The 16,591-nt window shown below is 44.6% G+C and overlaps 1 protein-coding gene and 1 long non-coding RNA gene across 5 annotated transcripts in view; one reads left to right on the top strand and one right to left on the bottom strand.

Moving 5' to 3' along the window:
- Positions 1-12,395, top strand: part of NPAS2 (neuronal PAS domain protein 2) — a 288,952-nt gene extending 276,557 nt beyond the window's left edge. For all 4 annotated transcript variants that reach the window (XM_066377218.1, XM_066377217.1, XM_066377215.1 and 1 more), the window contains 5 exons: positions 3,081-3,278; positions 4,537-4,727; positions 5,023-5,115; positions 8,901-9,078; positions 10,728-12,395. In XM_066377218.1, coding sequence (XP_066233315.1) covers positions 3,081-3,278; positions 4,537-4,727; positions 5,023-5,115; positions 8,901-9,078; positions 10,728-10,985 — 918 coding nt within the window. In that variant the 3' untranslated portion in view covers positions 10,986-12,395. The remainder of the gene's footprint in view (positions 1-3,080; positions 3,279-4,536; positions 4,728-5,022; positions 5,116-8,900; positions 9,079-10,727) is intronic.
- LOC136400469 (uncharacterized) lies at positions 3,137-16,480 on the bottom strand. Its single transcript, XR_010750311.1, has 3 exons — positions 15,838-16,480; positions 3,558-3,675; positions 3,137-3,245 (listed from the first exon to the last, which is right to left on the bottom strand). It is a non-coding gene; the product is annotated as an uncharacterized lncRNA (long non-coding RNA).
- Between the last annotated feature and the right edge of the window lie 111 nt (positions 16,481-16,591).

Raw genomic sequence — 16,591 nt, 5'->3', positions numbered from 1 at the left:
TTTCTTTAGGAGAGCATGCATGCCTTCTGCTGGCTACTCAAAGAAATGCCAGGAGAACACCTGTAAAAAATGGCAAATGACCGACTTTCTCTTTCTTTCTTTCTTTCTTCCATTCATCCTTCCATTCATCCATCCATCCTTCCCTCCATCCATCTGCCATCCATCAATCTACCTATCCGGCAAGCAGACACCAGGCACCTGGTGAGGCACTATGGAGATACAGAGATAAATAGGGTGAAACCATCCATTAATGGGACACAGGAGCAAACCAAGTGTATGTGCTGTTATGAAATGTGTGCTCTTAGTGTCACTGTGTTATTAATGAGGAAACTAAGGCTTTAAAAACTTATGAAAATCATCCAAGGTCATACCACTTGTACATAGTGGGGTTAAAATTTGAGCTAAGGTATGTCTGATTTAGGCTAGGTTATATCCTTCATAAGTAAAGATTGCATGTATTTGACCTGTAATCAGAAGGTAAACTGTATCCTACCAGAAAATAAAAGTATACTATTGGGTTTAAGTATTGGGATTTTACTGACGTGCAGGTCACCCTGTGTGCTATAAACAAGCCATGTTATCATGTGTAACTGGAGTTACCTGAAGCACTGATCCTCAGACTGAATCTGTACTGAATGGGTACTGAATCTGAGATGATGGATACCCTGAAAATTCCTTTTAACTTCTAAAGCAGTGGTTCTCAACCTTTCTAATGCCGTGACCCCACAATACAGTTCCTCATGTTGCGGTGACCCCAAACCAAAAAATAATTTTGGTGGCTACTTCATAACTGTAATTTTGCTATAGTTATGATTTGGAATGTAAATACCTGATATGCAGTATGTATTTTCCGATGGCTTTAGGCGACCCCGCCGGGGTCGCGACCCACAGGTTGAGAACCGCTGTTCTAAAGTGACAAAGAGCCTTCATTCCAAACTTTTGGTTCCTCTGTTGGGGTTAGAACTGTGACAAAATGGTGGGAGATAGGTGGTGTGGTAGGCAGGGCACTAAATGGGGAAGCCTAGTTCAGCTCAGCCCCCTGCCGACCTTGGGCCTCTGGGAGGTAAGTGACTCCACATCTGAACCAGACACTTGAACTTCTTAATCTGTAAGTGCTCCTCCAAGTGTCTGCCTCGCATGGCTTCATATTCACTACTCCAAACCACTCAGGAAACGTTGGCTCATTAGTTCTGTACTGGGTATAAGGCTGTACCACACTGAGTGCAGGAACTGAGGTTCAAACTCCAGGTGCTGAAGAACAGAAAGCCTTCCCCCAAAGAATGCAAAGGTCAAGGCCTAAAATGGAGCAGAGCACTTTATCAAGAATCAAAATATATAGATAACATAAGTTGACATTGCCACTCTATGTACTGCCCACACGAACACCAGTTACTGTTTTGAATGCCCAAGAGAAAGCTTTTGTAAAAGAGCTAGTTACAGGTCTTAAGTTTAAATTATTATTAAAACTATTAAAGGCATTTTTCTTAAGCCTTTAAAGTCAACTGACATTATATTTTATTTCCAAACTTACTAATTTCGTCTAACAGAAGCAATGTTTTTGTTTTTATTTATGTTCAATTAGCTTATGAATTTAACAGATTGTAAATAATCAAAAAAGCCATTAATTTACAAATTTACTATATCTAAATTTTTCAAACATTTCACATACCTAACAAGACAGACTTAAAAACCTAAAAAGTAAAATCTTTGTAAACACCTAAGCAATTCTATTAAATCAAAGACACCAGGCCCTGACTGAGTAGTTAAATGGCTAAAGCGGGTTCAATTCCTGGTCAGGGCACATATAAGAATCCACCAGGACCTGACCAGGCAGTGGTACAGAGCATTGGCTCAGGATGCAGAGGACCCAAGGTCATTGGCTTGAGCATGAGCTCCTCCCACTTCAGCACAAAAGTCACTGGCTCGAGCAAGGGGTCACTCAGTCTGCTGGGGCCCACCAGTCAAGGCACATATAAAAAACAATCAATGAGCAACTAAGGTGCTGCAACAAAGAATTGATGCTTTTCATCTCTCTCCCTTCCCGTCTGTCCCTATCTGTCCCTCTCTCTGTCTCTGTCTGTCTCACTAAAAACAAACATAAAAGGATCAACCAGGGAATGCATAAACAAGTGGAACAACAAATCAATGTTTCCCTTTCTTTCTCTCTCAAATCGATAATTTTTTTTAATTTTTAAATAAATAAGTCAAACTTATAAATGAGGTAGATCAAACTTCTCACAAACATTTCAACACTCTTTACAAATTTGATCAAATTCTCTTAAAACTTTCAGATTAAAATCAGCAGGCTAATGTATCCCAGCCTCTTAAATGTCTGAGACATCTTAGATAACATAGTGCATAGAAAGTATCACAATGACTATGAAGCTTATTCTTAAACATAGTTTTAAAGTAAATGGACTTGATATGATGTCATCATCTCTATACCCTCTGCCTTCCTAGAAGTGCTGTCACCTACTTAATGGGAGCATATTTGCCATCCTAGCTTGGAGCACTGGGTTGAAGGTGCCTGTTTGCAACATGGGCACAGATCCTGGTCATTGGTCAAAGATTCCAGGCTGGGCACAGGGCCTGGTCCTACTGCCAGGACAATGTAATCCATGGCACAAGTTAGCCAACCCCCGATCCCCATTATTACATCATTCATTCTATCAACAATCTTGTTTCTCCCCTCTAATAAGAAACTGATAAGCCAGCTTAGAGTCTATGCAACCACATCAAAATATTTTTTAATTACAGTTTACATTTAATATTATTTTGTGTTAATTTCAGATGTATATACAGCAATGTATTGATAGACCATCTGGTCTAAGCATCTTGACACTGTCAGACCTCCACTACTGGACTAAAATCCTTTAAAGTCAGGGTTCATATCTCCCTCTGGCCCATTGCTTTGTCTCGGGGATGTTACCCTGTGCCGCAGTGCTGGGTACTTTGTGTCTCCATTTTCAGTGAATGAGAGAGAGCAAACAAGCTGACCTCTTCCCGGGGACACAGGACATAAGTGCAGACCTGTGGAGCCCTGTGACTTCACCTTAAAGACATTCCTGTTGTGCTTCCAGATGTTTCTGCAGCAGCCAGCTGTGTCCCTGAGCTTCAGCAGTGCCCAGAGGCCCAATGCTCAACAGCAGCTCCCACAGAGGTCGGCCCCAGGGTCCCAGTCCCCGCTTGCCACCAGCCCTCAGCTCCTGGGGAAGATCTCATCTTCCCAGGTCACAAACCAGCACCTGCTCAGAGAATTGAGTGTGATATCAACACAGGTAAATGTCCCCACACATGTGTCCCCACATATCACCATCATCTACTCCTGGTTTTAGCCATTATCAGTGTAAGAATACAGGTTATCCACCTCCATTTGTTGTCCTTTTCCCCTGGGCCCCCATGCCTCCCTTCCAAGCCTTTTAAACACAGACATTACCACTATCTAAAATCCTGACAGTCAATTAATTGCACTAGAATTGAGTGCACATAAGAAGTCCTCAGCCCCTGTTTCTGGAAGACCACGGGATGTAGCCTCTCCTTAAGCCTCCTGTACTCACCCCATAATCCTGGGTCCAGTAAACCTCTGCCGAGCTCCTGCTATTCACAGCCCCCGAGGAACAAAGATGAATAAGTGTTGTTCTTGATCTCAAGAAGCTTCTGGTCTAGGGGTAGGCTCTAGGAATGAAAACAGATAACATACAATAAAATATGAAGTACATGTATAAGAGTGTAGTCCATCTTCACCCAAATTTAAGAGTTTTGCTTTAAAATACAGCCTTTTGGTTCTAGAGATCAACAGAAAAATTAATGGCTGAGGATAGCCAAGAAAATTGGGGGGGGAGGGGATAAGAGGATGGGTGGACACTATCTGATACTGATACAGAGTAGAAAACCCAAAAGCAAACCCAATCCCATCCCCTCATTCATTATTTCACTCCACAGATACTTATTGAGCACTCACTGCTTGCCCCTACTCTTCTGCGGAAGGACAGCAGTAAACTAAAGAGAAAGAAAAAAAGAATCTCTGATCCAAGTGTGGAGAGAGATACAAATTAGTGAAAATCATACCTTGTTTCTGGCAAAGGGAGAACACTGGTGAAGGCAGGGGCAGGTTGGATTGTTAAGGAGATGGCTAGAGAAGGCCTAACTGAGAAGATATTAGCGAAAGCAAAGACCTGAGGGGTAAGGGAATGGGGCATATTGGTATCGGTGCTCATAGAGGAATCGGCAAGGCCCTGCTTCCCGGGTCTGGAGTGAAATTTGTGAAGCAGTATATTGTTCAGTTCAGTACACATCTGTGGCTTGTCTACTGAGTGCACTGTCCTAGTCCCCAGGGTTCAAAGAATCTTTGTGGTGCTTATAATCCAAGAGGGAAGAGAGTCACAAGATTAAAATAATTTCATAAGTAGTCTGTAGGTCCTAAGTTATTCAAAAGACTAAGAAGTCTATAGGAAGTGGTTCTGGGGAGAGTTCCTGGAGCGATTGACACCCAAGGTGCATCTTAATTTTACCTTTCTCATTAAAATGATGTTCCAGGCTCTCAAGCCAATAAAAAGCATGCAGATGATGCAGGGAAGTCGCCACTCGGTGGGCAGCTTGACACCCAGCTTTGGCAGCCCGGCAGCCGTGCACTCAGCAGCTCTGAGCCTGACCACACCAGTTACCAACTCCCAGGAGGCCAACCAGGGCCAGCCCAGCCCGGACTTCAGCCATGATCAGCAGCTCAGGTAGGCAGACTGTCCTTGTTTATAAGATAACTGAGGTTGAGCTTGAGTCTATTTCTTTCTGCTTTAGATGGAGGCAGAATTCAAACAGATCCTAAGCCTCTGTAATTGGTCTCTGTTATGCAGAGACAGGAGAGAGTGGCAGTCCTGATGGCCAGAGGGAGAAACCTGCTATATTTGTCATCCTCTGAGAACAGAGTAGGCAAGGGTGTTCCATCAGCCAGTCTGGGCAAGTGCTCCTATCTTCCAGCAGATCTGCAGTTTGGGTGCTGAAAACACTTTCTTCTTCTGTTTGAAGGCTATTGCTGAGCCAGCCAATCCAGCCCATGATGCCCAGGTCCTGTGATGCAAGGCAGCCCTCAGAGGTCAGCAGGACTGGACATCAAATCAAGTAGGTGGCCAGGTAGAGGGAGGAGGCCAAGAGCCACACTGAGTGGTCTCAGGCCGGCAGGCTTTCATCTGCCTGGACCAGGGGTTCTCCCTGTGAGTCTTACACTAAAGCCAGGTCACAGTGAACCCACACCCTCTGAAGGACTCTTCCTGTAGCTATTCTTTCACTGTTTCCCATTTGAGCAGATAAAACTTTATGTCAAATTTCCATGCTGAGAACCAAGACTCGAATTAAACAATGAATTATATCCCTGGTTTTTCATCATCCTCTGATGTCTTTACATATCTAAATGCCTCCATCCTTGGCAGTATCCCAGATAAATGTATCCCCTTGGCTCCAGCTTACCAGCAAATGCTGGCAAATCCCACAGAAACATTTTGCCTGCTCTGTGGTTCTAGAACTATGCTACAGACTGCGAGACCCAGAAAATATGGGCCCTGTGTCCCTCCCAGACACACAACTGTCTCTCTGTCCTTTCCCCAGGAGAAACCAAAGGACCAGACGCAGCTTTGCTTGGCTATTAGTTCTAGAGACAAAGGTTACTGGAAGCATAGGAGGGAATACTTGAAAAGCTACTGGAAAAGTTTCTGGCCCTTTGAAATGAAGCAGAAATAGAGATAGCTCTATTTGTGTCTTTTGTGTGTGTGAAAACACTGGTTTAATTTGTGGCAGAAGTTCACTGGGTCAGAGCTCACCAATTAGGCCTGGCGTGCCCCATGTGGAGGCCATACAGCCGTCCCCTGGGATGGAAGTTCTTTCTTCTGTGTCTTCCCTCAGCCACTAGTACCAGTAATAGCAGGTGGTTCCTGAGCATTTCTGAGGGTCTGCATCATTTCATTTTGTCCTGTTAAAACCCTGTGACAGTGCAGAGGGAATGCACACTGCAGAAGCTGCCTTTCAATTCTCCAATGATGTTCTCATTTGGGGATTGGAATTTGGTTTTGGATTTTTCCTGTTCTTCCTAAGTGATCCAAATGAGTGGGAACAAAGAATCTTGTTATATATCCAAAGATGTTTAAAATGCAGTGAACTAGGCAAAAATGAAAACTCTCCTGAGAACTTTATTTGCCAATTTTGGTCAACCCATTTATATTCTCCCCATCTTCCCCTACCCTCTCTTCCAGACACGACCCAATACTTCATCTTCTAGGATGTGTCTGGCTCTGCCCCCCACACACATACACATGGAGAACCTCTTCAGGGAAAGTTTGGAATCCCCAATGCCTGTTTAAATGACCCCGGATAGAGAAATAACATTTCTACAAATAGAATGCAAAATGGACTTCTCTCTAGTCTCTTTAAACATCTGTTCCTAGTCTGTCTCCTTCAGGGCTTTCCTTAATGGCCTTCCTCTATCTCTTGGTAATAGCTCATTATTATCTACACCTTTTCCTTTCTTTTTAATTTTTTATTGTGGTTAACTATATATATAACATAAAACTTACCATTTTAACCATTGTTAAGTGGCCCTGGCTGGTTTGCTCAGTGGTAGAGCATTGGCCCAGCACATGGATGCCCCAGGTTTGATTCGCAGTCAGGGCACACAGGATAAGTGCCCATCTGCTTCTCCATTCCACCCCTTCTCTCTTTCTCTCCCCTTCACTCAGCCATGGCTCAATTAGCTCCAGCGAGTTTGCCCCCCCCCCCAAGCTGAGGATGGTGCTAAAAATAGCTCAGTTGCTGAGCAACAGAACACCACCCCAGTTGGGCAGAGCATCAGCCCATAGGAGGCTTGCCAGGTGAATCCGGGTTGGAGCACATGTGGGAGTCTGTCTCTCTGCCTCCCCTGCTCTCAGTTAAAGAAAAAAAATCATTGTTAAATGTACGGTTCCATGGCATTAATTACATTCACATTGTTGTTCAATCATTACCACCATCCATCTCCCAAAATTTTTTATCTTTCCAAATGGAAACTCCCTACATTAAACACTAACTCTCTATCCCCCCAGCCCCTAGCAGCCACCACCCTACTCTGTCTCCATGAATCTGACTGCTCTGTATATGGAATCACACAGTACTGGTCCTGCAGTGACTGGCTTATCTCACTCAGCGCATTATCTCACTCAGCGCAATGACCTCAAGGCTCATTCCTATTGGAGCACGTATCAGAATTTCCTTCCTTTTTGAGGCTGGCTAATATTCTGTTGTATGTATAGACCACATGTTGTTTATCCGTTCATTCATCAGTGGACACTGAGTTGTTGGCTCTTGTAAATGATACTGCTGTGAACACAGGTCACACACATCTGTTTGAGTTCATACTTGTACTTCTTTTGAGCATATACCCAGGAGTGGGATGGCTGAATCATAGGAAAGTTATTTTATACATATATATAAATATGTAAATAATTTTTTTTTTTTTTAGAAAATTAATTTTAATAGGGTGACATTGATCAATAAGAGTACATAGGTTTCAGGTGAACATTACTGTAGCATTTGAACTGTTGATTATGTTGTGTACCCATCACCCAAAGTCAAATCATTTTCTGTCACCTTATATTTGCCCCTTTTACATCCTTCGCCCCACCCCTGCCCCTCTCCCCATTCACTCAAGTCCCCTTCCCTCTCCCCCATATCCTCCTCCTGTTAACTACTTCACTTTTATCTATGTCCATAAGTCTCAGTTTTATATCCCACCTATGTGTGAAATCATACAGTTCTTAGCTTCTTCTGATTTACTTGTTTCACTCAGTATAAAGGGCTATCCATGTTGTTGTGAATGGCAATATGTCATCATTTCTTATGACTGAGTAGTATTCCATTTATGTATGTATTATATCTTCTGCGTTTTGCTTTTTAATGACTTGGCAGGCTGTTTTCCACAGCAGCTATACGATTTTTAACTTCCCGCCAACAGGGCAGAAGTGTTCCAGTTTCTCTCCGTCCTCATCAGCATTTGTTATTTTCTGGGGTTTTCCCAAATAGCCATCATAATGGTTATGAATGGTATCTCACTGTGGTTTTTATTTGCATTTCCCTAATGATCAGTGATGTTGAGCATCTGTTCATGTGCTTAATGGCCATTTGTATCTTTTTTATTTTTATTTTTTTACAGAGACAGAAAGAGAGTCAGAAAGAAAGACAGATAGAGACAGACAGGAAGGGAGAGAGATGAGAAGCATCATCAGTTCTTTGTTGCAGCTCCTTAGTTGTTCATTGATTGCTTTCTCACATGTGCCTTGACCAGGGGGCTACAGCAGAGTGAGTGACCCCTTGCTCAAGCCAGAGACCATGGGCTCAAGCCAGAGTCCTTGGGCTTCAAGCCAGAGAATTTGGGCTTCAAGCCAGTAACCTTTGGGCTCAAGCCAGCTACCATGGGGTCATGTCTATTATCCCACATTCAAGCCAGCGACCCTGCACTCAAGCTGGTGAGCCTGTGCTCAAGCTGGATAAGCCTTTGTTCAAGCCAGCGACCTTAGTGTTTTGAACCTGGGTCCTCTGCATCCCAGTCCAATGCTCTATCCACTGCGCTACCGCTTGGTCAGGCTGTATCTTTTCTTTAGAGACATGTCCATTCAAGAACTTTGCCCATGTTTTAATCAGGTTGGTGGTCATTGTTAAGTAATAGGAGACTTTTTCATATTCTGGAGAGCAATTCCTTCGTAATAGAGATATGATTTGCAAATATTTTTCCCAGGTGGACTTTTCATTCCACATTTTTGATACAAAACATTTTCATTTTGATGAGATCTAGTGTATCTTCCACTGTTGCCTGTGTTGTCATTGTCATAGCAAAACCTCTTTCTTAAAAGGCTGTCTTTTCCTTCCCACATGAAACTGAACAGGTATTCACAGAGCCAGGCTGTGTTTCCGAACACAGACGTGCACAGCACCAGCAGTAGCACCTCGATGCCCGTCCTGTTGACGGGTCAGGCGGTGCTGCAGCCCAGCCTCCCCAGCTCCCAGCCTGCGCCCCTGCAGCCTGCACAGGCCCTGCAGCAGCCTCAGCAGCATTTCCTGCAGGTGGGTACCAGGTGATAATGGGGCCAGGAACACAGAGCCCAGCTCCAAGCCCACACCTTGACAGGTCTTTTCCTCACCTGCTTTCGAGGTGGTTCTGGACAGTGGGACCAAAATAAGCCCTCGACAGATTTGTATTTGAACCTTTATAGTTTCTAAAGTTCATAATTCTCAAAGGTTCTCAATATACATAAGAAATTTAGCATCAGCTGTTATGCTTCATACAGTTATATGCTAAAAAGGTTCATTTTTAAAAAGTAATTTTTATTATAGTGGCCATATTTTTAAGGTGAAAATCAGCCCCTGAAAACTGTGTTTATTGGCCTTCGTAGTGTGTTTATACACAGTCTTTTAAAAATATTAAATTAAATCATGTTTAAAAACTCATCAGACTCCCTTAATAAATATGATAATATTTCAGGAAGTCAGGGCTTTCCAGGAAAATGTGCAGCATGTTTTTATGTGGTCACCAGTCACTTCAGGCAAGTGCCAAAGACACTGGCTTTCCCTTCATCCCACCTGCCCTTCTTGGGCACCTTTAAGCCATAGAAGAGTGTGCAATGGCAGATGGTTTGAGAACAGAGGACTAGAAATGTAGAGTCATCCTTGAAGATCTAAAATCTAATTTTATTCCAAAGCTAATACACCACTTGTGGTACACTTTCCTAATCCCCCTGACCCAGGCATAGTAGGAGTCAATTCAAGACTCAGCTTTACACATCTTGTCACCTTGTAGGACACAGACATGATGTGGAACAGGAACTGATGCTCTGAGAGAGCAAGCATAGGCTGAGGGAGAGTTCTCCAACAAAGCTGCAGGGCTGAGAACACACACAGTGCACAGCACTCAGGGTCTTGTAGTGCAATGTGGGAGACTGCTATCAGAGAGCCAGGCTCTGGGTCAGTGCTGAGTGAGCACTAAGGCTGGGAGGACTCCCTGAAAGAAGGACACAGACACCTGCTGCACAGCTGGACGTTTGGGGAGTAATCAAAGTATAGGTGAGTGAGTGTAGGTGATAGGCCAGTGTCCAGCAAGAGAGACAGCCTCAGTCAAACTGGAAGGGAAGCTGTGCTTGGCAGCTTCAAAACAGGGTGGGCCAGATCACTTGGAGGGGGAGATTTCATGGGCGAGAAGAGAGGGAGGTGAGATTGAAGGTTCCACGTTTCCAGAGTTGGGGTTTGGCCAGTTGAAATCTCCGAGCTGCAAATCAGGATGTTTCCTAGTAGATGCTGGTTTGTTTATAGGAATTATGAAATCCAGGAGCACCAATGAAAGTGTGCAGATTGCATGCCTGTTAAGATTCTGCCCTGCCAATTATCTGTATGTGGGTCAACTTCCAACACCCAGAAACACACAAGCTCCATGTGGACTGTGTGCACGTGTTCAGGACACCATTCCCCGCAGGCTCACTGAGCCAGAAGGAACCCCTTGTGCTGGTGGGAAGCTTGGGTTCACAATTCACCCCCATCTGCTCAAGTGTGGGGTTCCTTTCTCCTCCATTCACTCCACTCTCAAGGTCACACCCAAACCCTCACTGTGAGACGCCCCCAGCCGTGGGGGAGAGTCCTGTAGTCTGTCCATATCTGCATTTCAGCTAAGGAGTTGTGGGGTCACTGAAGCACCTCTGGAGCCCTTTTCCTCTCCTTTCCAGGTCCAGGCACCAACCTCGTTGCACAGTGAGCAGCAGGACTTGCTACTTCTGTCCACCTACTCACAAAAGCCAAGTACCCTGCGCTTTGCCCTGCAGCCCCAGCCCCAGCACCCTTGCCTTCCGCAAAGGGTCAGCAGCCTGTCTGAGTCCTCTGGTCTCCAGCAGATGCCCCGGTGGCTGCCACCTCCAGCTGCCACCTCATTTGGGTCCCAATCAGCTTTAACCAATAGATGGGCAAAAGAGAAGAGTTTGAACTAAACCCTAAGCATTTGTGCACACTACACACATTTTAGATCTCCTGGATGGTAACCGTTGCTGGAGCACAGCTGCTGGCATGTGGGAATCATCAGGAATCCAGCTGTTTTTCTTGCTCACACACCCCAGCACACTCTGCAGCCATATTTGGATGTCATGACTCAGTAAACCATATCGGATGGCTGATCTCATTGTACCTTCCCAAGAGCACACTGGTCACTCTACTAGCAGTGGCCGTCTATATGTGCTAGCTGGCCTTCACTCTCTTAACCTTCTTTTTATTCCAGAAGCACTAGTTTAGAGCTCTGTTGAAGAGAGAATAAGAAATTTTTTCATTATTTTTAAATGGTTGTTTTGTCTTAATTTTCACAGCTGCACAGAGGAGATAACTTAGGCGCTTTCAATTAAAAAAAAAAAAAAAAGGTCTCATGACTTTTTTGGGAGACCACAGGAACACAACCAACCAGCCAATCACAGAGCAAAGCTGGTCATTATAAACTAGGCAGCAAAATCACATCCTCCAGCCCAAATCCTAATCGAATGAGGCTCTTCACCCTACACTGTGCTGGTGATTACTTTTTCCCCTAAACATAACACTGGACTATTTCCTGTTTACTTCATTGATTGCATCTACTAAGGGGACTCAGCAAAGCACAATCATGCAGATGACATTCCAGAATCTTAAGAACTCTTGGGCTATGAAAGGAGAGGTTTCACAAGCTTGTGGGGCGCCAGGCCCTATGGAACCGCTGCCTGTGCTGGCCCTGTGAGGAAGATTGCTGCACTTTCTTATATCTTTCATTATAAGACCCAGGATTGGATCTCCTTTTATTCCCCCCCTGAAGTGAGAGGCAGGGAGGCAAACAGACAGACTCCTGCATGCGTCCAAGTGGGATCCACCCAGAATGCTCACCAGGGAGCAATACTCTGCCCATCTGGGGCGTTGCTCTGTTGCAACAAGAGCCATTCTAGTGCCTGAGGTGGAGGCCATGGAGCCGTCCTCAGTGCCCGGGCCAACTCCGCTCCAATGGAGCCTTGGCTGCAGAAGGAGAAGAAATAGATAGAGAAAAAGAAGAGGGGGAAGGGTGGAAAAGCAGATGGGCGCTTCTCTTGTGTGCCCTGGCTGGGAATCAAACCCAGGACTTCTACATGCTGGGCCAACACTCTACCACAGAGCCAATTGGCCAGGGCCAGATCTCCTTTTCAAAATGCACTTTGCTTTTTTTTGTATGTTCTGTTATGTTGAGATGTTTCTAGAAAAGATTTTATGTAATTACAAGATGAAGTGTAGTGAATTGTACAGCTGTTGTAATAATGACCTATTTCTATATAAAATAAAATTGTATGTATTATGTGTAAATTATTTTGTATCTGAGACACAGTCCCTTTCCCAAATATAAAAGTATAAAAGTTTTCTTGAGTTTTTCTGTGAGTGGACATTTTGTAATAAAGTAACAGATTTATACAATTCCTTTGGAGGCAGTTTCTGTCCCTTGTTATATTTGCATACTTACATCTTTTCATCAGTAAACATATATTTTTTTTAAATTTCAAGATGTTTCTAAGAATAATCAAATATATGGAAAAGGTGGAAGCAAGCAAAAGATCAGCCAGATAAGAGCATTATGGTTTTTTGAGCTACAACATGCACATTAGCTTGTTAGGTCCCTTATTTTTACAACAAAGATTGTACCAGAGAAAGAACAATGACTCAATATAGAAACGACAGCAAAACAAACAAAAACAAAGTTCCTGGAAGCATGTCACCCTTATAGACATAGGTAATCTGTGGAAATGAACAAGACGTTTGCCACCAAAGCATTCATCACCCATAAATCAATGCACTTGGGCTGAGTTCCATGGGCTCTGACCACCAACACTTAGACATCGGCGATGCACACAGGGTATGTGTATCTGTGTGTCAGACATGCACCCAGGTCATGTTGATGAGGATAGAGAGAGCAGTAGCATCTTGGAGGCTTCTGCCAACTGCTGCCATCTGTCCTCCTTTCCCATGAGGCTTCATAATGCTGACTGGCACAAGGGTGCCCCAGAATGCTGTGAGTGGGGACCAGTGAGAGGGTGATGCTCCGCATAGCCCTCTCCACACTGCTGGCCCAAGATAACTGAGTTCCTTTCTTACTCCATCACTGTAGCTCTATGCTTCTACCTCCTTCCTTGTAAAATACACATCACTCAGCTCTATGAGTAGGATCAGGTTTGAATGGCATAAGAGGCTGCTACACATATATATCAAAAAGAAGTTTTATTCATCACACAATTGCTGTGTTCCTGGAAAAAGGTAAGTTTAAATACAGTGTGTCAGCAAAGGCATGGTGCACTTTTGACCGGTCACAGGAAAGCAACAAAAGACGATAGAAATGTGAAATCTGCACCAAATAAAAGGAAAACCCTCCCAGTTTCTGTAGGATGATGTGGCAGCATGTGCGAATGTACAGATGATGATGTAACACCGTGTATACAGCAGAGCAGCCCACGGCCATGCCAGTCGAGATGTGGACGGTACAGAGGAAAGTTCAGTGTGTTCTGTGGCTCGCTAAATTCGAATCCATGACCAAAGTGCAATGTGAATATCGGCGTGTTTATAATGAAGTGCCACCACATAGGAATAACATTACTCGGTGGGATAAGCAGTTGAAGAAAACCGGCAGTTTGGTGGAGAAACCCTGTTCTGGTAAGCCAACAATCAGTCAGTGCCGAGTCTGTAGAGGCTATATGGGATAGCTACCTAAGGAACCCTAAAAACTCTGTGCGTGAGCCCACATCAAACTGCACTGAATAGGTATGAAACTGAGAGAGTTTTCCTTTTATTTGGTACAGATTTCACATTTCTATCATCTTTTGTTGCTTTCCTGTGACCAGTCAAAAGTGCACCATGACTTTACAGACACACTGTATTTTGCATGCATAAGGATCATTTACTATTTAAACTAAAGGAACCAGAAAAAACTCTCTTCTTAATATAAAAGGTCTATGTGAAGCTGGATTACCTACTTTGTAATGTAACTGTTTTGTACTGGAAAGTTTATAGCTCTGATTTTCTGTAAAAGAGTTTCTATTTTATCAGAATCCTTATTTCTAAGTAAATTGGAGGGTTAAATAATACCTAAAGATTATGTGAGGGCTCAAAAACTTCAGCTCACATTCTCCGTCTTAAGAAGCCACTAAATAAATAGTGTTCCTGTGAAATAAGAGAATTAATCAAGAATTAAGGAAGATGTGGATTCATTCACTCAGTTGACTCTCTTTGAATCCCTAGACTGGTGACATCCAGTTCCTAGGCCCCTGGGAAGCTCCAGAATCATCTCTTCTGGACACCTCAAATCTCCCATCATCTCTCACATCACAGATAAGCCACTTGTGCAACCTGACTGCCTACTGTTTCCCCAGCTCCCCTGCCTTTTACTCCCCTTCCACAGTATGTCTTCTTCCAGAATAGATAGAGAGCAGTCCATCCCCATACTCATTCCTTACCCTGTGGTCATCTGGCTCCTCCCCACTGCTCCAATAGTGAAACTTCTGAAAATCAGGGATAATCTCCTCATTGGAGAATTTAGGGTACATCTCAGTTTTTTGACTTAAATCTCTAGCATTTAGAACCTGTTGACCACTCTGGCTTTCTGTGGACCTATGACAATATTTTCAAAGGCTTTTCCTACTGCTCTAATAACACTTAACTAATTTCTTCAGGCTGTACCACCCTGCCGCCCCCACCCTCCCACACACACACCTCTTAAATGCAGTAACTCTATACTGCTTTTCTCTCCAAGTTCTCTTGATTTTACCTCTGTATTAAAAGTTAGTCTGCCCATTTCCAATCTTACTGCTACTGTCTTAGTTCAGACCCTCCCCATTTGTATCTATTATGTAAAGAATTTCTTTCCATTAGCCTCCTTGCTACCATCTTACCCACATATGCAATCTATCCTGCACAGTGTAACCAAGTTGATTTTAAAACAAATCTGATTATGGCAATCCCTTCCGGAAAACCTTTCAATGACTCATTAGTACTCACACTTTTTTTTTTAACTTTTATTAATTTTAATGGGGTGACATCAATAAATCAGGGTACATAGTACACTCTTTTTTTTTTTTTTTTTTTTGTATTTTTCTGAAGCTGGAAAGGGGAGAGACAGTCAGACTCCCGCATGCACCCGACCGGGATCCACTCGGCACGCCCACCAGGGGGCGATGCTCTTCCCCTCCGGGGCGTACTCCAGCGCCTGAGGCAGAGGCCACAGAGCCATCCTCAGCGCCCAGGCCATCTTTGCTCCAATGGAGCCTCAGCTGCGGGAGGGGAAGAGAGAGACAGAGGAAGGAGAGGGGGAGGGGTGGAGCAGATGGGCGCCTCTCCTGTGTGCCCTGGCCGGGAAACGAACCCGAGACTCCTGCACGCCAGGCCGACGCTCTACCACTGAGCCAACCGGCCAGGGCCATAGTACACTCTTGAGTCAGGCCCACAGACTATCTCCTCTGTCAGCTTCATCTGTCATACTATTTCAGACCTTCCCTAAGCTGCATGCTCTCCCATTTATTTGCCCAGCCATCTTTTGCCCTTCCTCCCAGTCCCCACACACGCCTCCCCTACCCAACTGTGAACCAAATAACGTCCAAATCCTTACAAAGCTTTATACAAATTTATTTGAGCCAAGTTTGAAGAATTGCCCAAAACCAGTTTTGCAGCTTATTTTAAACATTTAGAATCACGAAAACAAAACAAAAAAAAGTCAAGAGAAAGCATAAGGCTACATGAAATCTATTGGTTAAAGAGGCGAAAGAAAACAAAGTGGTTAAACGGCTAGGATTACATTAAAAAGCAAAATGGTATACGTACTTCTTTCACATTGCTGGGTACAAGGTAGTTAACATTTGACCTAATGAAGAGATGGTACGGGGGCAGCATAACAATGAGAGGAGCTTCCAGTGTGGACTTGGTCTGTTACCAGTGAGTCCGTTTCCAAGGAAAATTGCTTTGACGTTTCAAAAGCATTTTATCCTAGATGGGTAAGAACGAGGGGCAGGGCTCCGTTAAGGTAAAGACTGACGTTTGCTATGGAAGCAATGATCCGCCTAGTTAGGAATTTGCGACCAGACGACCCACTGCGGTCACTTTCCGTCCCTGCGCTCGCCAGGCTTCCACGTGGCCCCTGAGCCAGTCGGTCTGCCAAGCGCTCTTTTTGTTCGCACTCCTGAAAATATTGTCATAGGTCCACTGGCTGGGCACGACCGCCAGTGGCTGCGCTGTCCAGGGCACGCACTCCTCTAGTTCGCCGGGCCGCAGGCCGCATGAGCACCTGCAGGGCGGCGGCCTGTCGTGTCTGGCCGGCCCGCAGCGCCGGGGCGCAGGTTCCGGAAACGGCCCCGTCAGTGAATGAAGGGAGGGGAACAAATGCGTCTTCTCGTCCTAGCCTTGCTCCCAGCGACCTGGGAGCCCAGGTGTTAGTTTCCTCGTCTAATTCTCGAAGAGAAGACGGGAAGTAGCTGCAGAAACTCAACGTGCAGAGCGCGACACTCGAGCGCAGCCGACGCAGCTCAGTGGCCTCCCGGCGCTGCGTCCACGAAGCCCATCCAGCGACTCGCTTTACTCT

This window comes from Saccopteryx leptura, chromosome 3 (assembly GCF_036850995.1).
Source record: "Saccopteryx leptura isolate mSacLep1 chromosome 3, mSacLep1_pri_phased_curated, whole genome shotgun sequence".
Taxonomy (NCBI): Eukaryota; Metazoa; Chordata; class Mammalia; order Chiroptera; family Emballonuridae; genus Saccopteryx; species Saccopteryx leptura.
This window is presented reverse-complemented; position numbering and strand designations above follow the sequence as displayed.